Raw genomic sequence first — 26,666 nt, 5'->3', positions numbered from 1 at the left:
ATGCGAAGTGCTGCATCTGGGAAGGAAGAACCCCAGCACACCTACAGGCTGGGCATTGCTAACCTGATCAGCACTACAAATGAAAGGGATCTGGGGGTAACAACAGACCCCACCATGAATGATCCAGCAATGCGATGCAGTAGCTGCTTGGGCCAATAAAACTCTGGCATGCATCAATCGATGCATCTCCAGTAAATCCAAAGCAGTGATTCTCCCACTTGACTCAACATCGGTGTGGCTGCAGCTGGAGTATTGTGTCCAGCTCTGGGTGCCACACTTCAACCAGAATGAGCTAAAGCTTGAGAGGGTCCAGGGAAAAGCCACCTGCATGATGAGGGAGCATGGCAAGCCATATGCAGAGAGGCTGAGGGATCTCAGACTCTTTAGCCTAAAGAAAAGAAGGCTGAGAGGGGACCCGATTGCAGCTTACCGCTACCTCAGAGGCTCAGTGAACAACTGTTCACCAGAGTGCGTCAGGGGAAACTAGAAACAACAGCCACAAACTCCTGGAAGATAGCTGCAGGCTGAACTTTAGGAAAAACTTCTTTACAACTGGGGTGTCCAGACGATGGAACACGCTCCCTGCAGAGGTGGTGCAATCATCTACCCTAGAGGTCTTCAAGAGAAGACTGGACAGTCACCTGGCTGCGGTCATCTGACTCCCAATGTCTTTCCTGCTCATGCAGGGGGCTGGACCCAATGATTCTTCAGGGTCCCTTCCAGCCCTATGATTCCATAACTCATCGTTAAGCAAAACCAATGTTAGAAAAAAGGTGAGTACAAGTCTAGACGGCACCTTATTTGCAGTGTATTGTGGATTATGAGAGAACCCAACATGGAACATAGGACTACCAGTAAAACGCATCATTTTGCATATGTACTTATTCTATTGACTAAAGCCAAATACTAAGAACCTGTACATAGTTTCATCCTTAGGTTGATTTAATGCTGGTGCTATGCCAGCTTTTACAATAAGAAGAAATAAAGGCAAACAAGATTAAGGATGGAGCCAGAGCCAACTCTGGCTCTGAAAAGAAGTCAAAGGTTTGTCATCCATGGAACCTATTCACTTTGCTGTTTCAGAAACAAGATTATAATTCTTGTTTTAAGCACAACTCCAAAATCAGCAATAACTGCAGCAAGAAAAAAAAACAACCAAGAATGTGTTAAACTACTATACTTTGGGCCTGATTTGGTGTGCAGAGCCTTTGGATCTAGCCCACAGAGCCAGGGTTTCAACAACTTCCTGTGCCATGCCACAGGTTGGGGCTCAGCTGTCCTCGTGCTGCACTGCAGCCAGGCAGTATGGGTGCTAGTAGAGGGGGGGTTAACTGTGCTTCACCGGAGCTGACCTGGGTCACTCCAGCTCCCCCACCAGAAAATATTTCCAACTCTTGCTTTAGAGAAAGGGTATAAGAAACTGGAAAAAGTGGTCCCATCCCATTGCAACAGAAGGATGAGAAGTGCAACAGGAAGGAAGCCTGGCTAGACAATGTCTTCAATGAGGTGAAACTCAAAAAGGAATCCCATAAAAGTGAAACTTTGGTAGTACCAGGGAAGAGTATGAGTATCACAGGGGCATGCAGGGATGATATCAGGAAGTCTGAGGCATAATTTGAAATATAACTGGTGAGAGACATAAAAGACAATAAAAAGGGATTCCACAAATGTGAGGAGTAAGAGGAAGACCAAAAAACTATCGGTCCCTTACAGAATGCAAAAGGCAATCTAGTTACAGATGATGCAGAGAAGGCTGAAGTATTTAATGACTTTGTGCTCTGTTCAGCACTGGTGAGGCCTCACTTGGATTACTGTGTCCAGTTTTGTGCCCTACATATCAAGAAGGATGTGGACAAATCAGAAAGAGTCCAGCAGAGCACAAAAGTGATTAGTGGCCTGAGAAGTATGGTATATAATAAACGGTTGAAAGAGCTAGGAATATTTAATCTGGAGAAGAGAAGACTGAGGGGAGATTTGATAAAGAGTCTTCAAATACCTGATGGGTGATTTAGAGAGGATGGAGATAGACTTTTCTCTATAGTCATAGGGGACAAAATTAGGAGCAATGGACTGAAGCTGCTGCAGAGGAAATTTAGGTTGGAAACCAGGAGGAACTTTCTGACGCATTGATTAGGTGTCTCAAAAGTATGACCCTTTGTTTCAAATCTGCCGCTTAATAATTTCATCAATGTCCTCTTGCTCTTGTATTATGAGACATAATAAACAAAAATTCTCCATTTTACTCTGTCCACACCGTTCACGATTTTATAGACTTATAGCATATCCTCCCCTCACCCTGCCCTTCTTGTCATCTCTTTTCCAAATTGAAGATATCTGCTCTTTCAAATGAAGAATTTTCAGTCTTTCCTTGGATGGCAGCTGTCTCACTGCATTCAAGATAAGAGTGCACCCTGAATTTATATAATGACGTAATATGTTTACCGTTTTGTTTTCAGTTCCTTTCATAATGATTCCTAAACTATGGGCTTTTTGACCACCACAGCATAGAGCCGATGTTTTTAAAGAAGTCTCCATGACTGCTTTTCTGAGTGGTAACAATAAACACACTTAGCAGGTATAGCTGGGCAGGGGTGTCAAACATATGGCCCATGGCTTGGATCCGGCCCTTGCATCTAGGCAAACCCACACAAGGCACTGCTTTGGCCTGACACTACTAGCACCTGCTCCAGCCAGCCTACTCATGCAGTGTACCACCTTCTCTACCCGGTCTGGGATCCATGCTCCACACCGCTGAACAGACTGCATCACATGTGGCACCCGTTCTAACCACTCCACGATCCACACTGCACATAGTGTAAGTCCCAAACTAACTGAAAGAAGCACTAGATCTGGTATGCTGGGGGAAGAGAGGGAAGGGGGTCCATGAACCATATCTGGTCTGCAGACTGGCTCCATGCCACTCATCTGGCCCATGGGGTTAAATGAGTTTGCCATCTCTGAGTTAGGGTTCCTTTTCTTTACGTGTGCGCTAAATTTCAACTCCCACTATATTGCCCATTCACTCAGTTTGACAAGGATGTTCTGTAGTATTTTACCATCAGCTTTGACCTCCCCTACCCAGAATAATTTTGCATCCATGAACTTTACCACTTCACTATTTACTTCCTTTTCCAGATCACTAATGAATCTGCTAAATGCCAGAGATCTGTTCTGGGATAACTCCATTGTTTATGTTCCTCCTCACTTTTAGGCTTACCCATTTGTTATTTTTTATCCAAATTACAACCCATGAATAGAATTAATAAGCACATGAATAGGTTAAAAATAGAAAAAGGATAGTTAACAGCACGAACTAGTCTATACTTAATTCAAATGCAGTTGACATTGTTTGGTTTACCATTACAACTGAAGTGGCAATAAGAGCCATAGTTAAAAAATCAGAGTACTTCCAGAACACTTTCTTACTGGCCATGAGATGCAGTCTTTCAGTAATTCACAGTTTAATCCCAGTTTTCTAAGATCACTGCAAATCTAAGTGGGGAATGGAAGAAAGAGAGACGGTAAAAGACTTTCTAAGGTGGTGGGGGGGGGAGGAAGGTATACACCTCTTTGTAAGTCATACGATTTGTTTCGATTCCGTCATCTTGAAAATTCTGGTCCACGTGGCAAATTCTCTCCAATTCCACTAACAAAACAAGGTTTTCCAGTGCTCAAAGAATAACTAATTAAAAAACAACCTCATTTGTCTGAGGCTGGAAGTCTAATTTTACAATGGCAAAGCAGGGTGCCTCAGCAGCAGTCTAAGGTATTTAAATGGTTCATCCAATTTCATGGGAGATGGATAATAGCTGGCAGCAGCTCAGCAGGAACTCTGGAGAGTTTAAGAAAATGATAATTCCAAAATTATTTCCTGGATTAATTCCACTGAGCCCAAAGGCAATAAATACATGTGAAAAACCACCAACATTTTTTTTTTTTTTTTTTACACTTTTAACATCTTTATAGCAATCTGCTTTGTGGCACCTTTGATCTATTGCAATGAACACTACAATTTAGGTATCTTATTATGAAAATTATCTTCATTTTACAGCTAAGAAAAACTGAAACAATGTCATCAAGTAATTTACCTCTTGTCCTAGAAGTTTAACAGTTAAGAACAGCATTTATGTCTCCCAACCCTGAAGTTTCTTTAAGTTAAAGACTAGAATTGGTCAAAATACTTGTTGCAGAATATGAAAATAATTATTATGCAACCTAAGCTACACATCTTTCCCCATTACAACCCTTTCCACAGGCAGAGGGGTCAAAAAGGAGTTTTGAGGGAGCATGACCCAAATATTTGACTAATATGTAAAGCACATCAATGTATACACATACTATGCATGTTTGCAAATACCTTTTTGCTAGTTCAGAAACACTATTTTGTATCGAGAAGATATGCATGCATAAAAACAATAAAACAAAATTCAAGCCCAAAGTAACATGACTACTATATAATAAGAGAAACTCAGTGCTGCATTTAGGCATAAGCTAAGCAAGCTATGGCTTAGGACCTCACATTATGAGGGGTCTCTAAGAGTTTGCTGCTGGACTGGAAGTGATCATGGACCAGCAAACCAGGGCCCCACAGACCCGGGCAGAGAGGCTGTGATTCCTCCCACAGAGCCCATGGTTGAGGTTTGGCCCACCCCGCTGCCCAGGGGACGGAAGTAACTTCACTGGAAATTCTGGCCATGAAGCTCCACATGGTGGTCTGCAGTTTGCCGGGCCGTGACGTGGAAAAGCTGGGAACCCTTTAGTGCTCCACGCTGTCATAATCCAGCCCTGGAGAAACTACGGAAGTTATCTAATTTCCATTGACACTATTAACCAAAATGTAAAACCTTCCAATTTTGATTCCAAAGATAGATGGCATCCACCAATACAGAAACTCCTGAGAGAGAAGTAGATGTGCAAAAGCTAGACTTGGTTTAAGAGGTTTTTCTTTACAGGAAAGAAGCTAAAACCAGAAGAGAAACCTCCCATCCCAGTAGCCAAGACTTTGTAACACGAGGAAGAGACTGGACATTTATTTATTTGTAAGATTTACATCCCACCTGATCCCACACATCTCTTGCTTCACGTGAAAGCATGAGCACAATGTGGGAATAACTATTCTTTAGAAAGCAGCATGAATTTTGGATTACAATTTATACAGCGCACCTAAATGGCTCCTGACACTCCTAGAGGAGGACAGTTAAATTTGTCAAAGTGTATGGCATGGGATAATTTACTTTAATTGCACATTTCCCAGGTTCCTAGAATTTAAGGGTTTTCCAGGATATGCGAGGAGGCCGACTGCAGTTCCTAATTTTCTTGAGCTCAGAGTTCTGAAGTGTCATATTTAGAAAGAACTAGAGAAGAAAACATATTACAGCAGCATTTAAATTATTTTTGTTGAGCGTTTTGCTAGCAATCTTGAGGAGAGACGCATGTACAGTCAGTGGCATTTTTGTCCAGAGGGAAATTTGGCCAGGGGACTGCTGGGCTATGAAGTCAGCTAATGCCAGGAACAGAGATTAGGAAACTGCTATCATTTACCAAGGAATAAGAGAAATAAACAACCAGAGAATAAGAGGAATGCTAAAGAAATACACAAACAGTAAAGTAAACCAGCTCCTGGAACTTGGGTGATCAAGAGCACCTCTAGTATTTCAAAGGTCAGACCCAGGAGTCACTAAAGATATATCTTCCATGAAGAGTCAACCCATGTTTTCACCCAGTTTTATCTGCAATCTCCTTACCATCCACACAGAAAAACCTGAATTTGGATGTGCCTCAAACCCAGACTAGTTTGCTCAACTGAAGCATAGGTTAGAGCCCTGGTCCTGCTTTAACTGGGACTTCAACACAAAAACACATTTTATCAGCGTGGATACAGACAAATATCTTCCCACAATTCCTCTTCTGCAACAGAAGTTAACTCCCAATTTACATAGGTTAGGCTAGTTTTTAAACCCTACATCGCACATGGCCTTTAAATTTCTATTCAGCACTTGAGCAAACGTGACATCTGGGAAACTCTTCCCCTAGCATGCATTTAGCTAGCCAAAGCCTCACAAGATGGTTCTAGCGAACTTCTGGTACAAGATTATTAAGTACGTCAATATGGAGAAAAATAAATGAACTTGGCGCATATATAAACCCTCCAAAAATCTGGAGAAATAATTGATTCACTAAATGAAATCAGTTCAGAGAAGGTCCAGAGAAAGAATGAAACACCTGGCAGGCACAAACCATAAGGGAAACACATGACCACGGCACATCTGGCAATCTGACAGCAACCTACTCTTACTGTGAAGAGTTTGATAAAGACAATAATGAGCACTAGTCACAGAACTCACAAGCCATGATGGACCAACTTTGAGACAAAGCATTCTCATTACTGGACATGGGATGGACATGAAGCACTAAGGGAAACAGGACAACCAGTATGGCCTCTTAGCGAAGAGTTCTAGGCTCTTGTTTGGAGATGCTCAGGGAACAGACCAAAGAGAAAGCAGCTTCACAACCAATGATTAAGATCTGACCATCATCTTTTCTAGGGGGATATCACAACTGGGGATCTACCAGTTTCTGACCAATATCACTACCAATGGGGGGATGCTCCATGCTACAGCATGGATTTTACTTCAGTTAAAAGGCAAAATAATTTATTTCCACATCTTTTACTTCCTTCCAGTTACCCATCTGTCAACCAGGATGGATCCTGAACAGAATAAAAATATTGAACATGTATTTGGTAAATTACTGTGCAATGCACTGTTTGATACTTGTAAAAGTTGGGATTATTGAGAAAAGCTAAACAAACAACTGTAGAGAACAATAAAACAGAGACAACTCTCATGCTGATACTAGCATCTTCAGAAGCAACCGAAATAGTAAGGCCTACCGTGTGACGTGTGATATTTTGGAGTACAGAGCCTCTGCAAGCGTAACATGAGGAAATGCAAAAGAAAAAGCATGGTGGGTAGTGTTGCAAAGATACGTTCATTGTAAAGCTTCTGCATCTTAATTCAAAACCTAAACTCTAGCCCACTCCTCTGTAATAAATGAAGAGTTGTTCAAAAAAGAACTTGGTTCATGCGATTCTATGGCAAGCTAGCTTCCTATACCCCTTTCTATCCCCCAGTCTATACCTCATTGGGTTTCTTCATTTATTAATTTGCCTCTTAGTCATCAGACTATTCCAGTCTGAATTTTTGGGTAAAATGACAACAAAATGACATCTTACAAAACCACTCACTTCCTGAAGCTTTGTGGAACCTATTATTTGTAGAAAGGAATCTGGTCTGAAACTAGGCCAAAAAGGGAAGAAAGAAGAGGAAGTCCCAATTTATTTATTTAATTAAAATATGAAATAATTACCCACTGTCTTAGTAGGTAGGGTGCAGCCATTTTGAGAATAAAAAATGTAAGGACAAAGAGAAAGCATACCAAGAAAATTCAAAAGAATGCAACCTTTTTCCCTAGTTGTGGCAGTTAAAACAGACAGAAAGACATGTTTCTTGCATTATTTTATGGGGCCATCTGCTGCATCTGACATGAGACACCAACCCCCAACTCCAGCGGACAAAAACCCTGAATCAGCAGAAAGAATGAAAAACTTTCCGGAGCACATACTGCAAACATATAGGACCCCCATTGGGTCATACAAAAAGAGGGGCATGGGGGAGAGACAGAGAGAAGAAAAGAAAACTGCACCTGAGAGAATGAAGAGGGAGAAGGGTACAGTGATCATATATGTTGTACATGACCCAAAACTGAAGGAGCAGGATTAACAAAGGGCACTGTTTGAATAACTGATGGCTAGCAGGCAGAAAATGCTGCCCCAGACTCAAGGATATGCCAATGGACTCCCTCATCCTGCAGCCCCTCAACAATTTTGAGCGAGGTTAAGACCCAATTCATGTGCTCCTGAAGTGAAAGCATGCATGAACAAATGTACCCTACTGACACTACCCCGTGCAGGTAAGAAGAAAAACAACAAATACAGAAATTACGTGCAATTACTTTGCAACTGATTTTGCTTTATCACTGAATGTTTAGAACAGTGGTTCCCAACCTGTGGACCAGCAGAGCAGCAGGACAGGGCACACAGAGCCAGCTGCCTCCCTCCCAGGGCTGCCCCGCTGCCCAGCTTTAACCCATCATGTGATTGCTGAGGGCGGAAGCCGCTTGCCCGGGCAAACAGACAGGGCTCTGAGCAGAAGGCTCATGCCACAACCTGGCAGCCAACCCTTCGTGGCCCTGTGGTTGGGAACCTGTGGTTTGGAAAACAAAAACAGAAACTTCAGTCTAACTGAGCAGCAGCAAAGATCAACAGCCATAAAGGTATGTGTTGAGTACTGGTGAATCATGCAACTCCAGGTTACCACATCTTCCACCAGCAAACAAGGCATCTTTTTCTTACGTCATTCTTTTGGACCCAGCCTCACAGAGAGGGTCTTCTCTGATTGCACATACTGGGCAGTAAGTGAGCTTCATTTTCAGTCCGAAAACGGGGGAAGGCAGGCAATCCTGTGACAGCCAACCACTGCAATCGCTGCAGCTGCTTCCAGGAGTGGCTGCGGCCGCTTTTGGGAGCAAACACTGGCCAATCGCCGCAGCCGCTCACAGAAGCAACCACAGCAACTCCCAGGAGCAGCTGCAGCGATCCGCCAGCACTTGCAAGGGGGGACACCGGCACTCCTGTCCGCCCCCCTGCTCATTGCCTAAGCAATGAGCGCAGCCGGTCATGGGGTGCACCAACACTGTCAAGGGGTGCATGTGCACCCCCATGCACCGCCACTGCTCGACAGGATGTTGCAATCTAGATTCAATATCCCACCTCATTTACACAGGTCTGCTTCTTGGGGACCACCAGTACTGGGGTGCATAGAAAGAGAGTGAGAGTCTGTGTATTTGGCTGTTTTTTATGCTTGCCAGAGACCACAAGGACTCTGGATGCATGCATGCTATACAGACTGTGCTTGCCGAATGATTCACAGCTTAAATTCATGGGGGGTTGTGCCTAAGAGTCTGGAATAATCACATGGATATCATGTCTAGAACTCCAGTAACTGCACCAATAACAAACTTGGTCTGTCTAACTTAGAAAATAGGGGTTAATTTCTACCCAGTTAAGTGGATGTCAGTGAGGTGTCTGCCCATTATTCTGGGAAATCCCGGCTGTCCTCTGCTCTCATCTTATGAACAGGAATCCTGATTTTCTTTGTCTAAATTCCACCAAAATCTGTGTTTTTCCACAATTAAAATGAAACACCACCATATATATAGGTATCAGTTGAACACAATGTTTTAGAGATATTTACATTTTAAAAGCAATTTAGAAGCCTACCAGTGCCTCAATCATGATAATACAGGCAGTCGTCAACTTATGTTTTCATAGTTTCATAGTTAGTAGGGTCGGAAGGGACCTGAGCAGATCATCAAGTCCAACCCCCTGCCATGGCAGGAAAGAGTACTGGGGTCAAATGACCCCAGCAAGGCGATTGTCTAGCCTTGTCTTACAGTGCAACACTTTGCACTTACAATGTTTATAAATTGACACCATGCTTCAACTTTCCGTCAGTTTTGACTTTACAACACTTGATCTGACGCCAAGCCATGCCAGTGAACAAATTTGCTGCATGACCCATCTTTCTGGAGAACATCTGTCCAAGCTTCCTTGGACATTTTCTTTAAGAAAGCAGACAAGACTCCAGAAAAACTTGCAACCAAGACTCCTGAGAAGACTCCAGCCAAGAACCCTTCAAAAAGTCCAACCAAAAGCCCTTCAAAACATCCAGCGAAGTCTCCTCCAAAGAAGTCCTTCCAAATCAGTATGATTGCTATTTACAACATAAATACATTAATGTAGCTATATTACTCACCTATAATTGATTGAGTACAAAATTCTGGGTTCTTTTTGGTGAAAATAGGGTATTGGGCCTTGGTTCAGGAACCACTTCCCAATTAATAACATTGTTTCCTATGGGAAAATCGGTTCCGAGTTACAACGTTTCAACTTAAAATGTGGCTTTCAGGAACCAATTGTGTCGTAAGTCTGAGGACTGCCGTAAAATAAATTCTAAATACCTATAAATGTTGGCATTTGGGTTTGGATTTTTTATCATGGAAAATCAGAGCTCCCCTGCCCCTTTCAATCATCAGAATACAGGTCCAGCTGTGGTTATCCCCCACCACTGCTATGTGGTGCTGAGCAGGCCTGATATGCTGGTGCCCTGCCCGTGCCATTGCCCCTCACTCCCCACCCATAGCTTCCTGGGCGCTGCTGGTGCCCCTCAGTCTCCACCCAAAGCCCCTTCCCCCACATCCCTGCTGGAAGGGGCCCCCAGCTGCCAAGGTTACAGGGTCAGGGACCTGGGTCATCAGCACCCTGCCCCTTGCAGCACTGCCCAAATACTGGCTATCACCTGCAGGAGGTGGCAGCTGCTGCAGGAGAGCAGAGCACAGAGCTTGGCTCGTGCTCCCCTGCAGGCAGCACAACCACAGCAGAGCCCTAGGGGGTGGTGGGGCAGATGCGGGCTCAGGCTCCCCACTGGGCTGTCCTCCTCCCAGGGCCTCTGTGGCCCTGTGGGTGGGACCTGGCATACCAGAGCAGAACGGGGCAGGGCGTGAAAACTTGCTGCTGTCACTGGGAACTCCGTGTCGCCATACTGAGGCACCCCCTACCCACCCAGCAGCAGTGAGGGGCACAACCATGTGCTGCTGCCCCCACTACTGCCAGGCAGTCAGGGGGCACCTTGCCAGGGCAATGCAGGCAGGGCCATCCCTGGGGGAGTGGGGGGTGCAAATTGGGCCAACTTCCCCAGGCTCCACACTTTGGGGGACCCTGCAGAACCAACTAGAGCAGTGGCGGTATGGAGCTGGATGGAACATTGGCTCTGCATCCAGCCACTCGCTAGCCCACCTCCCCACCCCCCTGCCATCTTTGGCGGTGGTAGCTTCTTCAGGTCCAGGGCCCATGCAATTGGAGCGGGGGCAGCATCCCGCATGGGCTGATTTGCCCTGGGGCCTGCACCCTGCTCGGGTTGCCTCCAAGTGCAGGGAACACGGTGGTGGCACTCATCTTCCCTGCCCAGCTCTGCCCTGCTTTGTTGGGTGCTGCCCACTGGGCTGCAGAAGCCTCAGGAGAAGGCAGCAGGGCAGGGAGTCCTGAGCCCACAGGGGGCAGCCAACACTCACCCCTGCCCCACACACGCATCTGTTTCTGTTTGATGGATTACAACTGCATAGACTAAGAGGTATATGGTATATTTATTATTTATTTACCATGCAATGCAATTCTGCACCCTCTCTAGAAAAAAACCTCATAAATGCAAGTTATTTTTCAGGTGTCCCAGCGAAAAAAAAAATCCATGTAAAATGTACAGTACCCAAATGTTAAAAGCTTTACACTGTGAAGATGGTGCATATAGAGACTAGAACAAACAAAGTTGCACAAGTTCTCAGGTTTTGGCTTCATTTTCACATACTGATGAAACCCTGATTTAGATGCAAGTATTTTATCAAGTAACTAGTAAATAGTGCTGACAGTCGTTATAGCCGAACAAAGATTTAGAGCTGTTAACTTATTCACGTGAATAAGCACCACAGTTTCAAAAAATAAAATTAATATATAGTATGACAAGAGACAAGGGTTAAAAATAAGGAAACACACACATGGATTAGACTCCTATAATATGTTTTTACTAGAGCTGCACCAGTCTAACAGTTGCATAGTAGATCAGCACCAATAACAGGAAAATTAACACTATTGGCAATCAGGGTTTTTTTTAACGTCACAGATAAATGCCACGTAAGTTGGGGGGGAGAGGCATGGGGGGTGCAGATCAAGGTCCCCACGGTGAGGGAGGAAGTAGGGCATGCACTGTCCAGATGGGGTGGGGTACAGGAGAGCCACGGGCGACTCATCCGGGGGGGGCAGCTCCCTGCCACTGCATGGTCACCCAGGGGAGGCATGTGCCCCTCAGACTTGTGCATGGGGTGACGGCAAGCTGCCTGCTGTGGGCCCAGGGCCAGGGACCGCACCAGCCTCTTCCTGGTGGGAGAGCTGGGCCAGGGCTGTGCTTGGGAGAGGTAGAGGTGGGGGTGGTGCAGGCTCAGCTGCGTGAGGTGGGTGGCAGTGGTAGCAGTGTTCGGAGGCAGGGCTATGGAGGGGTGTGTCACGGATGGCCCCGCGAGCGGCCGTGAGCTCGCGGGCGCCCCTTTGCCGTGCCAATTAGGGTGGTCTGGCACCCTCTACTCGCCCGCCACGTCTTTGTTGTTGAGGTTCAGAATGGGAGGCTGCCTACTCACACCTAACGACACCTTGATGGTATCCCCTCCGTTCCAAAGTGGGGTCCTCTCACCCCAGCCTTATGGGCAAATGCGTGCCTCCAAAACCTCCCCTTTAGCACGCCCCAAGCCTCGCAGCTGTCCCGGGGGACGTTGTCTGGTCCCCTGCCCCTCGGGTGCTCTCCCTCTGGCACCCTGGGCTCGTCACCCACCTGGCGCCCCTGGGCCGGGCTCTCACCCACCGGCCTATTACTGACGCCCTTGGGTCCCCCTAGCTACTCCTCTCACCCCTCCCGGGGTCTCTGCCGCGTCCTCCGCGCTTGCGGCCCCACTCGGGGTCTCTGCCGCGTCCTCCGCGCTTGCGGCCCCACTCGGGGTCTCTGCCGCGTCCTCCGCGCTTGCGTGTTTCCCGCGCCTGGGGCTCAGGTGGCCGTAGCCGTGCCTGGCCCCCTCGACCCTTTCACTGGGTTGTTTCTGCTCTGCGCCCTCTCCGGGCCTCGCCCTCTCTGGGCCTGTACCGCGCTCTCGGCGCTGCGCCCTCCCCGGGCCTCGCCCTCTCTGGGGCCTGTACCGCGCTCTCCGCGCTGCGCCCTCTCCGGGCCTCGCCCTCTCTGGGGCCTGTGTACCGCACTCTCCGCGCTGCGCCCTCTCCGGGCCTCGCCCTCTCTGGGGCCTGTGTACCGCGCTCTCTGCGCTGCGCCCTCTCCGGGCTTGGGGCTCAGGTGGCCTTAGCCGTGCCTGGCCCCCCTTGACCCTTTCGCTGGGTCGTTTCTGCTCTGCGACCTCTCCGGGCCTTGCCCTCTCTGGGCCTGTACCGCGCTCTCGGCGCTGCGCCCTCTCTGGGGCCTGTATACCGCGCTCTCTCTTGGGGCCTTGCCCTCTCTTGGGGCCTGCGTACCGCGCTCTCTCAGCGCCGTGCCCTCTCTTGGGGCCTGCGTACCGCGCTCTCTCAGCGCCGTGCCCTCTCTTGGGGCCTCGCCCTCTCTGGGGCCTGTGTACTGCGCTCTCTCGGCGCCGCGCCCTCTCCGGGCCTATATCGCGCTCCTTGGCGCTGCGCCCTCTCCGGGCTGGCGTACCGCGCTCTCCGCGCTGCGCCCTCTCCGGGCTGGCGTACCGCGCTCTCCGCGCTGCGCCCTCTCCGGGCTGGCGTACCGCGCTCTCCGCGCTGCGCCCTCTCCGGGCTGGCGTACCGCGCTCTCCGGGCTGGCGTACCGCGCTCTCCGGGCTGCGCCCTCTCCTGGGCCTCGCCCTCTCTGGGGCCTGTGTACTGCGCTCTCTCAGCGCCGCACCCTCTCTTGGGCCTCGCCCTCTCTGGGGCCTGTGTACCGCGCTCTCCGCGCTGTGCCCTCTCCGGGCTTGGGGCTCAGGTGGCCTTAGCCGTGCCTGGCCCCCTTGACCCTATCCTGGGTCTTTTGCCCCACTGGGCAAGGTGCCGTCCTTACGGGCCGGGGTCCAACCCCGTGCTCCGTGCCACTCCGGCACAAACCGTTGTGCCTCCCTGGCACTGTGCCGGAGTGGCCCCGCTGAGGCCTCCTCACTCCCCTACAGCCTCACCCGGTCCTCCGGTTAACCATAACTCAAGCCAAGCCCGAACGGCTGTAACAAAACCAACAAAGAGCCTACCCACTCGTAATACAAACTCTCAGCCCCTCTCTGGCCCTCAGCCCTACCTCTTATCAGGGTGTTCTTGTCCCTAGCATCATCGCAGCCGGTCAGCAAGGTAAGGCTGCAACCCCCGACTCTGGCTGCTCAGCTCAGCCACAGAGCTCCTGCTCCTGTGGCATCCAGAAGGGTACTGCCAGCTAGGCTTTGGCCTAGCTGTTTATAAGGGCCTGGCCCTGCCCCCTCCTGGCCACATGACCTGCCTGGTTGCCCTAGCAACCCCCATCTGTATTGTTCCAGGGTGCTTCAGCAGCCCTATTCCTCCTGCTAGTAGCAGGCACCCTGGTGCCCTGTTACACCTCTCCCCTTCCCGGGGCATCTCCTTAGGAGCGGGGCGCGGGAGTGCCCCGCGACAGGGTGGCTATGGGGAATTTTTGGGTGGCCAGAATCCCCCAAGCACATAGGACCACCTCTGCTCAGAGCACTGCATTCTGCTGCAGCTGAGTCTGCCCCGCCCCTTCCTGTCCGAAGCGCAGCCCGGTCCCAGCCTCCCCACCAGGAAAACGCCAGCACAGCCCCAGGCCCTAAGCCTGTAGCAGGCAGCTCGCCCTTGCCCTGAGCACAAATCCGCAGGGGGTACATGCCCCCCATGCCTCCCCTAGGGGACGTGCAATGGCAATTCCCCCCTCCCCAGAAGAGCCACCCATGGCTCCATTCCACCCTGCCCTAGGGTCACATTCATTGCCCCAGCTCCTCTGTCACCGTGGGAGCCTCAATCTGCTCCCCCATACCGCTTCCCTCCCCCATGCCCTCCCCCCCCTCGACTTACCAGCTGGATGCTGCTCTCCATGCTGCCTGGCTGCATTCCTGTAAATCTATGAGATCAGTATTGGCTATTGGATCAGTACTGGCCGATATGGCTGGGCATCAGTATTGGCCAAGAAAATCTTTATTGGTGCATCCCTAGTTTTTACTTCTACACTTCTACTTATCCTTCTTGAAAATAATTATCTTTCTGAGATCTATACTTAAAAAAAAATAACCCATCATTTCCCTTTCCCAGACACCTTCACTGATCTACATATAAGGTACTAAAACTTACTAGCCAGCGAACATAAACCTGCTTCTGCCCCACAGTCAAAGGCAACTAAAAAGCAAAGTCTCTTAACTCCCCAGTTTCTGGAAAAGAGGGTATTAGGATTTCTACCCAAGTGATACTTTTGTTATCTGCTAATCATCCCTTACCCTTTTGTAAGCTTCAAGATAGATTTCATATTTCCTCGGTCTCTCGGCCTGCTGAAAACAAAGAGATATTGTACCCATTCTCTGTCCACATGACAACTTCCTATCTACTAAGGGAGCATCACTACTCCTGATCCAACACCAAAACTAAAGCTTCTTACTGAAGTGAAACAGAGGATTCTAAAATTACAGACCCCTGAAAGTACTTTGCCAAAAGATCCCTCTCTTCAAAATGAGAGACCTCACACTCAGGTTCCATAGTTGTTTCTTCAATACATGAGCTTCAAGTCTTTTAAGTCAAATAATTTGATGAAATTTCATCTGCAAACCAAAAGGCAGCCAATCTATATAACTGAATGCTGGTAGGATAGGCTTTTTGCAATATACCATCACTGCGTGTTGTCACAGAACATACTCTGCTCAATTTCCAAATGGCTTTTAGGTACAGCCCCCTGTACAGTATATTCTATAGCAGAGGTATGCAACGTTTTTTGGCCAGAGTGCCGAAAAACACCACAATGCCTACCTCGGAAGGTGCCGGAGTGCTGGCATGGCAGAAAAACAAAATGAGACCAAGGGGTACATGGCAGGATGCCCTGCCTGTGCCCCTTGCCCCCCACCCAAAGCCCCTGCTCCCCAGCCCTGCTGCCCCTTGCCTCCCCACCCAAAGCCCCTATCCCCAAGCTCTACTGCCCCTTGCCCCTCACCCAAAGCCCCTGCCTCACAGCCCAGGCTCTGTGGCTGCCAGCAGTTACCCCGGCTCTGGGTAGCTGCTGGAGCCTAGGCTGCTCCCAGCAGGGCTTGCAGCATCCCAGCTGCCTGCTGGGAGCAGCCCAGGATCCCAGCTGGCAGCAGCTCCCCAGAGCCGGGGCCAGCTGCAGCCAGGAGGCTCCAAACAGCTGTGCTGGGCTCCAGCATCTGCTCCGCACCGGTGTGTGCAGGCGTGCCTCCGAGCGGGTGGTGGAGGAGGGGCCTGAGGCAGCGCAGCTCCAGTCTCTCCCCCGCTCCTGGCATGGAGATGATGAGCCTGGCACTAGGACAAGCCAAGTGCAGCACCAGCCCTGGGTGCCAATTTAGAGGGGGCAACAGGAGCATCCCACAGCAATCCACACTCCTGCTCTTCAGCACTCAGCATCTCTGTCCAGGATGCCAAAACTGCTAGTTACACCTCAGAGCCTACTGACATTGTTCTGCCCTGATAGAGCAAAAGCATGAAAAGCTGTATGCTGTCATGGCAAAACTTCTTCTGGTACCTGAACTAGGTAGTTTAAAGCTAGCTCAGGTATCTACACTACACTAGACATACCAAAAGTGCACAATAAATTGTGTGTACACTATGCTCTTTAGTGTTAGATTTTCTTAAGTGAAAAGATTAACAACAAAACAAACCCAACATGTCACTAAGATAAGAGGTTTCTCTATCTTGGCATTTTATACTATTTGCTTAAAACAAAGTTCATGGATCAATGCCAGATTTTTTTCTCTGAACAATACGTATGGGCTTTGCACTATAAATCACACTTCCCATCAAGTACCTGACATTCAGTCTGCAGCTTAATCTTCTACACAAGTACCTCTCATATCATGTGCAACCATACAAAAGTTTTTAGTTTGCTGGGTTTTTCCCCTCCCTCTTCTGAGTAAAGGACCCCTCTCTATAGTTACCATGCTGCAGTAAGAACAACTAATCAAACAGAACCCAACAGACTCCTTTTAGCACAAAGTAAAAGCTTCTTTCAGTTACAATTAAATATTGCTAAGTACAATTCAAGAGAAAGTATATACTTTTTTCTAATAGTCGGCTTGTATGAACTAAATGTTCACATGACTTTAGATTTAAATCTCATACTTTAAAAGTAATGAAAATACAACAGGTATTTTAATTATTTATATTCTTTTGAACTGCACACAACCCCAACTACAACTTAAGACTTCCTGCCTTTTAAAACTACACTGTTATATTTTGAAGGCTACTACTTGAGGTTGTACTAACAGTTTGAGAAGGAAATGACAGATACTATGTATTCTGTTCACCATTTGTTACCAAAAATTAAATTTCCCTTTTTGCTTTCAAAGAGGAAAATCACATTCAGTTTCAGAATCAGTGCCACTGGTGAGATAGGAATATTTTATTAGAATGCATCATGTGGTTTAGAATAACACCACTGTAAATTAAGTCATTCAAGAATGCAATGAAAAATTCATCCCACACTAAAGATGTTTTCAGCAACTTACGTTAATCATTAAATTTGTTGTTGGTGCAATACAGCTTGCATAACCTGAACATGCTGAGCAGCTAAAAAGATTTTTCATAGTCTGCAAAACTCCCAGTTGGAGTTTCAGAACTACAGAAATTTTCATATTTGCCATATCTGGCACGCACCCTCAATGTTTCATGGACCACATCATCCCTCACTCATGAAGGGATAACATTCCTATTGCAAACATAGCAATTGCCTATGTCGAGACATATTTATATAGTTCAATTTAATGCAAGTAGTTTGTTCTCTTATGAGAAAAGACCCCATTTTTGCTTTTCATTTTTCCCCCTCAGCTGGAAATGACAACTAGCACTTAGTAACCTGCCTGTTCTGTTATCCACCAGCTAGTGCTTACACAGATCACAGAACATCTGGACTACAGGTTTCAAGTTACTGCAGCTTGACATTCTTAGGACAATTCAGAATGATGTTAACCAAAATAATCTTTTAAGATAAGGTGTCTCATAGAATAAATGGCAATATTTTGGAATAGTTACTGAATATTTTATAGCTTATTATGACCTTATATTTTGATTCTACATACTGGAATTATGATATACAAAGACAGAATGGACAATGTTGGTTGTTTCAAACAACATAATGGTGGGGTATAGAGCATGGAAAAAAATCTTAGTAATTCAAGAGAAGTAAGGTCAACTGCTAAAATTAATCTCATCTGCACTGTCCTATGTTCACAGAAATTGTCACCTTGGATTAGACTTGCACCATCTATTGTTTCCAATAATAACCAGAACAACATGCTTCCTGAGATGGTGTAAGACTTCTGAAGTAGGTATGTGCGCCTTTTCTACCTCTCAGATAAGTTAGGTAATTAGGATCAGGCCAGAGTCTAAAGCAAAAGGTTTACTGTTATGACAACTTGGGATATTAAGATCTATGAGCAACTGATTTCTTTTGGAATTCAGTCTCAAAGCCTTCTTCAGTAATGAGTTCCACAGCTTTATCACATGCTGAGGGGAAGTTTTTCCACTTACTGGATGCAAATTCCCCACTTTTTAATTTAACCCAATGTCCTCTTTTACTTGTATTATGAAAAAGAATCCTAGGAAATGTTTTAGGAAAACAAAAATCACCCAATTGTTTTAAAAAAAAAATACCACATGCCAATGAATTAATGTTTGTTTCCCCCTTACAATCTTGCTTTAGTTCTTTTCTGTTTTTTAAAAAAACTGAAACCACTGTTTTGTAGGCATTCTGGTCTGGGTTTTCCAAACAAACTTTAGTAGGAAGCGTCACTAGATGGGCCATGCATCAGGAAAGAGAGTTTAATGCACCATACCTGATAGATAACTGCCAAGATGTAACAGCCCTGGTCTGCGCCCTGAACAGCAGCAGCAGTGGCCAGGCCAGCTGTGATGCCTGTGGCAGCTGGGCTGGCAGCAATGACGGCCACAGTTCTTATGCCCCCTTTAAGTAGGTGCCCAGGGCTGGTGCCCCAGTCTCCCCTTTGTTACACTTCTGGATAACAGACAACCCCAAGAAACTGACATTTTTAAATACTTTCAGCTTCAATAGTACTCAGAGAACCATAGTCTCATCTTACATTTGCTGGAAGCAAGTCTTTACATCTCTGCACCTGATGGGTTTGAGACGGAAAGGAAATGCAAAGCAACAGATAGAGTCGAACAAAATTCATTGTTTAAGCTGAACAACAGAACAGGCCCGAGGATTTTTTTTTTCAGAGGAATCAGTCATCAGAGATATAATTCTTTAATAGAACTCTTACTGCAGTGACATAGCGTGGAACAGTTTCTTCAGAACAGCTACCTCATAGCATTTCAAACTAGTTTAAACCACTGAGAGGTATACTGTATTAGTACAACTACTTTTCAATAAGTACTGAACTGGGAAGTATTCCCAAGAAATATTCTCTTGAGAAAGAGGGTGCATAGGGTGCATGGCTAGTCACAGACATCCATTCAGATGTTTTCACAAATCTGGCTTTATAATGACTCAGGTCATGAGCCTTTTGGAAGCACTTAAATGTAACCTATAATTTCTTGACATAAATAGCCATTCTTTAAAAGTATATTTTTCTGAAAATGTTTTTCTTTAGTTAGGGACCCAAAATATGCACAAATAGCATTCCTAGACTATCTACAACACTCTTTGATGTGACATTTATCAGAACTGACCAGTTATTTGCATTGTAGTATATTACTTCATTTGCCAACAAGCATAATAAGTTCAACATCTAACTCAATTACCAATGCCTCAACTGTATGCTGCAAAGCTCCAGTGCTACAGCAATGACTTCTTTATGTTTTATGGTGAAGAACTCTAGACTAGTTTTATAGATATGAAGAAACTGCTTTATCTGTGGTGCTACCTGCTGCGTGTTCTTTGACCACGCATACACACACAGAGCCAGTCAAACCAAAAGAGAACACAGATCATTAACTCCACTTCTCTAGCCTTCAAGCAGTAATTGTACATTTTCATTTGAATAATCTATGTTTGCATTTCCACAGCCACCATTCAAGCCTTCACTGAGCACATCCTGCTATGGAATGGCAAAAATTAGGGCCGTGCAAAGCTTCAGTAGCCGATTTGACAGAGATTCTGCCCGATTTAGTGGCTGAATCTCCAAAGCCAAATCAAATCAGGAGACCCTTTAACCTAGGAGTAGGCAAAATGCAGCCCTCCAGGCCATTCTATACAGCCTGAGGGGCCCCTAAAACATTTAGAAAATTAATATTAATCTGCCCTGGGCTGCTTGTCATGTGGGCCTTGATGGCTTTCCGAAACTCAGTAAGCGGCCCTCTGCCCAAAATAATTGCCCGCCCCGCTTTAACCTCTCCAAATTGTATTAGAACCCTTCAAATCAATTTGGAAAATTTCGGCAATTCGGACATAGACACAGTTTTAAATGTTTTTTCTATGTACCTCAAGGTACAAGACAGCTCATGAACACTGTGATGTTGAGGTGCACGGAGCATCCCACAGAAGCACGGGAGGGTCCCCAGTGCGCTCAGCAACAGACCCAGAAGTGGACCAGAAGCACTTCCAGTGCACTTCTGAGTCCACCAGGCAGTGTGCCAGGCCCCCCCGCCGGCGTCAGCAACTGGTACCCTCCTGGGTCGGGGGGGGGGGGGGCGGTGGTATTTGGGGTCCCAACATGGATGATCACTGAGCCAGAGGAACATTGGGGGGGGAGGGGGGTCAAGCATGCTCCCCAGCAGACCCATAAGTACTTTCTCATTTGTCACCAAGCATGCAGGGGCCCCCTGCATTCCTGTGGGATGCTCTGTCCATCCCAGCATTGCAGAGTTCACAAGCTGTGCCTAGTACCTCAAGGTATGCAGAAAAAACATTTAAAGCTGTGTCTACGGCCGAATTGCTGATTCTCTGAATCAGCATCAAATCTGCAGATTCAGATTTGGCTGAATCAAATCGGGGACAGCAATCTGAATCAACAAATTGGAATGCTGTCCCCAATTCGGGCTGAATTAGAATCGAATAGGGCCCATTTTGCACAACCTTAGCAAAAATAATACAACAGAGTCAAAGAGTACCAAACTGCTAACCTAGAAGCCAGGCAGATGATGCAACGCTGTGGAGTTGCTGGGACAAAGATATGAACTACAAATCCTCAGGCTTTCAGTGAAGAACTGTCCTTGTGTCTAAAATTAAATACACGTTTAACTATACTAGGAGATAGGAAAGCAGAATGTTATCAAGCTGCCAAATCTAACTCCTGTCATGAGGTCACTTGCTGGAGCTCTGCCAAGCAAGGTTTTTGCCAAGAGACTGTTCTGTCCAATGCAGATACGTATGCTGACCATCACTGCAGATTCTTCCTCTCTCTTTTCCCCCCACAAAAAAAAAGAAATGCAGAAAACTTTGTAGTGGTAAACCGACTCAACAAGAGAGTCAAAACAAGAGATTATGTTAGACTGAATGACTTGACTAAGTCAGTGCTAGTAGCAAGCACTCCAGAACGACACTGAACTAAGATTTCCTTTTTGCTGTTTTAAGTGTGGCAGTTTATAAATATTTGAATATTTGTGGTGTGTTGTTAGTTTATCATCACATTAAATCACTTCCACATTGAATTTTGAATGAAAGAGTATGCATATTTTAGAGACAGATATCTGATTGACGTAAATACTATGGGGGGATGTAGTTAGCTGCGTTAGTCTGAAGTCAAGTAGATGGATAGATTTGCACCATATAAACTAATCAAAATGCACATGTACACATACACACCCAGGCACAAAAGCTTATGCTATATAAACAACAGTTTTTAAAACACTATTTAAAATGCATAGTCCTATATATTTGTATAGGACTATGCAAAAAACATTAAAACATTTGAAAAAGTTAGCTGTACTTTGGAAGAAGGGTGTTTGTACCCAAAAGCTTGCAAAAAAAGAATTTTTCCAACTATTTTAGTTGGTTTAATAAAAGATAGCAGATTTACCCAAAGAACCATGTCTGTTTATGTCTTTAGACCAACATGGCTACCACCAATACCTCTTGTACTTTGTAAAGCATCTGGAAACCTTAGCCATAGTGAAGTGTTTTATTATGTATTTTTGTATGTATTTTCATATTGATATTCCAGTATGACTTTTTGCCCAGTTTTGCTCATGTTCTTGAACTACAGTAGCCTTCTTCATATCACATATAGGATGCCCCTTATGTATAGCACTCCTCTCATACATTCAGTATATTCCAGTCTCTTGCCTTTTGCACGCTCTGCTTTGAAATATATATGAAGCCCTCTGCTTTCTTTAGTCATACCAGCCCAAGCAGTCTGGTACCCTCCCCTGCTCTCTTAGCTCTGTCTCCAACACACACGTGATGACTGTGCCAGGTCTTTGCCAACTATTCCCTCCTAGATGGCCCTCCTAGAGGAGCCACCACTCTTATTGTCAGTCTCAGGTGTGGTAGAGGATTGAGGCCTATCTAACTCAATGCCTAGCGGGTTGCAGCTACCAGTGGAGCAACTGATTGTTCTTCTTGATAGCACTCTCACCATCCTCATCCACACCTTCAAACATGTCCATTTTTCCACAGAACTTGACATAACCCTTTGGGCTTGAAAAAGTATGTGAAGAGGAAGCAAGAATGTTCTTAAACAATACCATTTACACAGGCCACCAAGACATGCTCTGATATGCAGTGGTCCATTATCTACACCTGAGCACATTGAGGACAGACCTGTCCTATGCTTCCACTATACAGGTTTTGCATCACTATTTAAACTATTTCCGTCATAAAGTATTTTGACATGACCCCCACAGATTTTTCATCACAGGCTGTATTACACAACATGCAGAAGTACATGTTGTTCTTGCTAATTTTACCTGGCCCTTTTCAACTCTAAAGAAAAAAATTCAGATAAATTATTCAGATTAAATAAAATACAAACAAATGCACTTGGACTTAATGACTTGGCTAGGAGTCACTATTTTCTTACTTGCTCAAAAGTACTTCACATAATTAATCTCATTTAGCATGAGGGCCTCAGAAGAACTTTGGTCATACCACATTACTCCTATGTACTTTAAGACAACATCAAGAAATCTCCTATTCATTTTTCTATTGAGAAGGTTGATTTTTCATTCTTAATCCTAAATGTTAGAAGTAGATAGCATAGATTCTTCCCTTTTTCCTTGCTGGAGCTATAGCAGCCAAATCTACCATTAGTTTAGGTACCAAATAGTAAAATCAGAGCTGCACAGGCTGAATTGGCAGGATGGGTGCACATTGCCAACTGCCAAGTAGTAAAACCGGGAAAATTCTAGGATCCATCAAAGCTTTCAGGCCCTCTCCCCCCCCACCCCATCCCAAGGTATTGCAGAAAGCAGCAACTGCAGTGAGAAAACAACTGTGCAGTCTCCACATGAACAAGAGGCAGGGCTTTGCTTGTTATACAACTGTTACCTTTAAAATAACCCCTCCCTGTATTAACTCTGCTTCTCACCTGTATAGAACATGCCACTGGAGTTCACACCAACCAGGGATCTCCACTCCAAAACACAGTCCCTGTGCTGATGCAGTTCCTCTAAATAAAAGCAGGCAGGACAGGATGGCACCTTACCAACTAATTCATTCAAAAATGCATAAGCTGAGGGAAGCAACAGTCAGTTGACAAAGTAGGTTGTCACCCACAAAAATTCATGCATTTCTGAAGTTGGTCTCTAAGGTGCCCCTGCCTGACCTCAGACTAAACATGGGTAACTATCTCTCTCTACTCATGAATAAAAGCAGGACACCCCACCTGACTATACTGATCAATTAGTGTTTATGGAGGGGCTCCAAGCATGGGCAAGTAACACAGTACGTTGAACAGGAACATAACACCCATTCCTCCTCGGCCACTGGCAGAACAAAACAGGAGAGGGGCTTCAGATTCCACCTCCCCCACTCATCTGCACTAAAAATGAAGTTAAGGGGGAGGGGAAAGGTCAAAGGTCCACCAATTCCTAGCCATCTATGGAGCTACAAGTGGTTAAAGCACACCAGTTTGTGGCCAAGAGCAGACAAGACAGCAATGTGGCTAACTTCACAGGGACAAAGGAGGAGAAATCCAGCTTCCAGACCCTGAGCCTCAGGTTTCCCCTTTCAGCACAGCAGGCCAGCAGCTACTAGTGAAGGGTCAAACCACCATCTCTACTGTTGAAAATCCAAAATGCCACTTTTTGGCTTCATGTGGGAGGGGAAAAAAGTAGGCACACGTTACAACATTAAAGAGCACAAAAAGGTCAAGAATTCCCTTCTCTTCCCCCTGCCCCACCTCAAATCCCAGGACAGGGGCATGAGAAAGTGAGGAGTTAAATGAATACAAGCCCAAATGTAAAAATGAGTGGCTGTGCATTTGAGTACCAACCTAGTTGCAAATCATTCTGTTTGTTCTGTTGGATTATTTCACCAACATACAGGTTAGTCAAAATTTTTTGTACAGCGTGGTGCAGGCAGTTATTTTCATTCTTTCCCCTGCATAGTAAGTTTCCTCAATTACAATTAGCCTTTCAGAAAACAGAAGAAAGGTATGTTGTCAAAGAAGGAAATTAAGTAGAAGCACAAAAATTACCACTGGTCTCAGCAACTGGTACAGCATACAGAACTTCTGACTTCTTTAAAAGCTAGTTAATGTTTCAAGTTAAAAAAAAAAAGTTTGATTACATGTCTCTATAAAGCAAACAGGAGTGTAAGAGTGATGCTGTAGCCGTGACGGTCCAGAAATGATGCAAGAGGCAAGGATTCCTTAAGGTAACATCTTTTATCTAGGAACTACAGACCCAGTCCCTCATCAGGATAAAGTTAGATACCCTTTCAACTACGAGACACTCAGAGACCTGAGGAAGAATGTCTTAGACAAGCTTTAGGGTTGCTGGACTAAACATAGACATTGGATTTGTGTCACATAACAGCCTGCCTGACACCTGATAACCCCAGGTAACCTGTCTGCATTTTAGCAGCTGCATTCTCTCACCAGGTCAACATTTCCCCTTCCTGACCCCCAACCTGTCTCACACCTAAGGTCTCCCATCCCTCTGATCTTCACTGCCACAGGTTTGCACTTTCACAAACCTGCATTTTGCATTTTAGCTTCTATTCCACCCAGGAGAGCGCACGCACCAGCAGACTCCCTGTGCCTGAAGAAGGGTCTTTGTGCCCCCAAACTTGCAAAGAACAAGGTTCCCAACTTCTGAGTCGGTCTAATAAAAGATATCGCGTTGCCTCAAATAACCCGGTCTGCCGGCAACAAGCTCGTAAACGCGAGACATTCTGAGACTGAAGGACGATCGTCTCGTATGCGAAAGCACATCTGACTTGTAGTTGGGACGACCACGTAGTTGGGAAAGAGGGGGAGAAGCTTTTGAATGCGGGACACCGAGACCCAAGGAAGGCAAGACATCCTTCCTCAGGTCCAGAAGCCCCCACATTCGCAAGGGTCTTGCCTCCGAAACCTCCTTCAGCTTCACCCCAACTACAGAGCGGGTCCGGTGAGAGTTCCCGACCTGTCACTGCACCGGCTGGGCGCCTGGAAGCCCCGGGCTCTCTTGCAAAGCGAAGGCAGTGAAGAGGAGGAGCCGGGGGCACTTCTTCACCCCCCCCGCCCCCCGGCAGAGCCCGCTCTCTCCGCTGAGGGGAGCCGGGCCGGGGTGTTTGTGGGGCCGTCCCGAGCGCGCAGGGCGGGGGCCGAGGAGCCGCGGCGCCCACCTGCGCCCGACACCCACCTGCTGGCGGCGGTCGGCGGGCTGCGGGCGCGGCCGGGGCCGGGGCCGGGGCCGGGCGGGCGAGGCGGCCGCCGTGCCCCCGTGCGGCGGGGCCGGGCCGGGCTCGGGCTCGGGCTCGGGCTCGGGGCCGCGCTGGCGGCGGAGCTCGGAGCGCAGCTCCAGGTAGCAGCCCAGCGTGACGAGATGCAGCGCCAGCGACAGCGTGAAGAAGCCCAGGAAGAGGCGCCAGCTGCCCCCGCCGCCGCTGCCGCCCCGCCGCCCGCAGCCGCAGTCCCCGCGCCCGGCCCGCGCCGGCTCCCTGCGCTCCGCGCCCATGGCCGGCACCGCTGCGAGGCGCGAGCAGCGGCGCCTACTGCTCCATCCTCCTCCGCCGCCGCAGCCGAGCCCAGCGCCCCGCCAGGGGGAGGAGCGCCGCCCGCTGGCCCCGCCCCGCGCCCTTCCGGCTCCACAAGTGTCGGGGCCGCGCTCCGCCCGCACGCGAGCGGCGGCTGGCTGCGCTACGGAGCGGGCGGCCGCGGCTTGGCAGGGGATGAGCCCCTCCCGGCGGGCAGGTGGGCGGCGGAGGAGCCCGCCCGCGGCCTTGAGCCTCCGCGCGACACCGGCCGCAGCGCGTGGCGGCTCCTCGGCGCGCGAAGGCGTCGCCTGGCAGAGCGCTGCCGCGGCCTGCTGCCTGCCGGGCTGCTGGCCTTTATTGGACCGTGGAAAGCACATCCAGCTTAGTCCCAGCGGGTCCAAAGCCAATGAAATCACAACTACAGAGCGGGTCCAAACCCAAGGAAAGATACCACCCTAGGGAATCCTCGGTTCCCGGGTCATTTCAGGGCCCTCACGGCTATACCATCACTCTCACACTACTACCGGCTGCGGGTAGTAGACAGAGGAGTGGACTTTAGTGTGAAGGAAAACAACGGATTTCCCTGTTGAGCCAGCTCTAGGCAGGGTTGTCTGAGGCCAGACGTTACCCCCAACAGAGATGAAACATATTCTTCCAGGACAACAGGTTACAGTGAAGTTGCTTTATTGATAAAGTTACAGAGAGACCATCCAGTTCTCTAGTCCAGTGGTC

The 26,666-nt window shown here is 47.3% G+C and overlaps 1 protein-coding gene across 4 annotated transcripts in view; it reads right to left on the bottom strand.

The window, feature by feature from the left end:
- EDA (ectodysplasin A) overlaps positions 1 to 26,009 on the bottom strand; it is a 186,323-nt gene extending 160,314 nt beyond the window's left edge. For all 4 annotated transcript variants that reach the window (XM_090060474.1, XM_090060475.1, XM_090060476.1 and 1 more), the window contains exon 1: positions 25,601 to 26,009. In XM_090060474.1, the coding sequence (XP_089916600.1) occupies positions 25,601 to 25,915 (315 nt within the window). In that variant the 5' untranslated portion in view covers positions 25,916 to 26,009. The remainder of the gene's footprint in view (positions 1 to 25,600) is intronic.
- Positions 26,010 to 26,666: the final 657 nt, after the last annotated feature.

The sequence above is a fragment of the Crocodylus siamensis genome, chromosome 8, assembly GCF_052110815.1.
Source record: "Crocodylus siamensis isolate JL-2025a chromosome 8, ASM5211081v1, whole genome shotgun sequence".
Taxonomy (NCBI): domain Eukaryota; kingdom Metazoa; phylum Chordata; order Crocodylia; family Crocodylidae; genus Crocodylus; species Crocodylus siamensis.
Note: the sequence above shows the minus strand (reverse complement) of the source record. Positions and strands in the feature narration are given on the sequence as shown.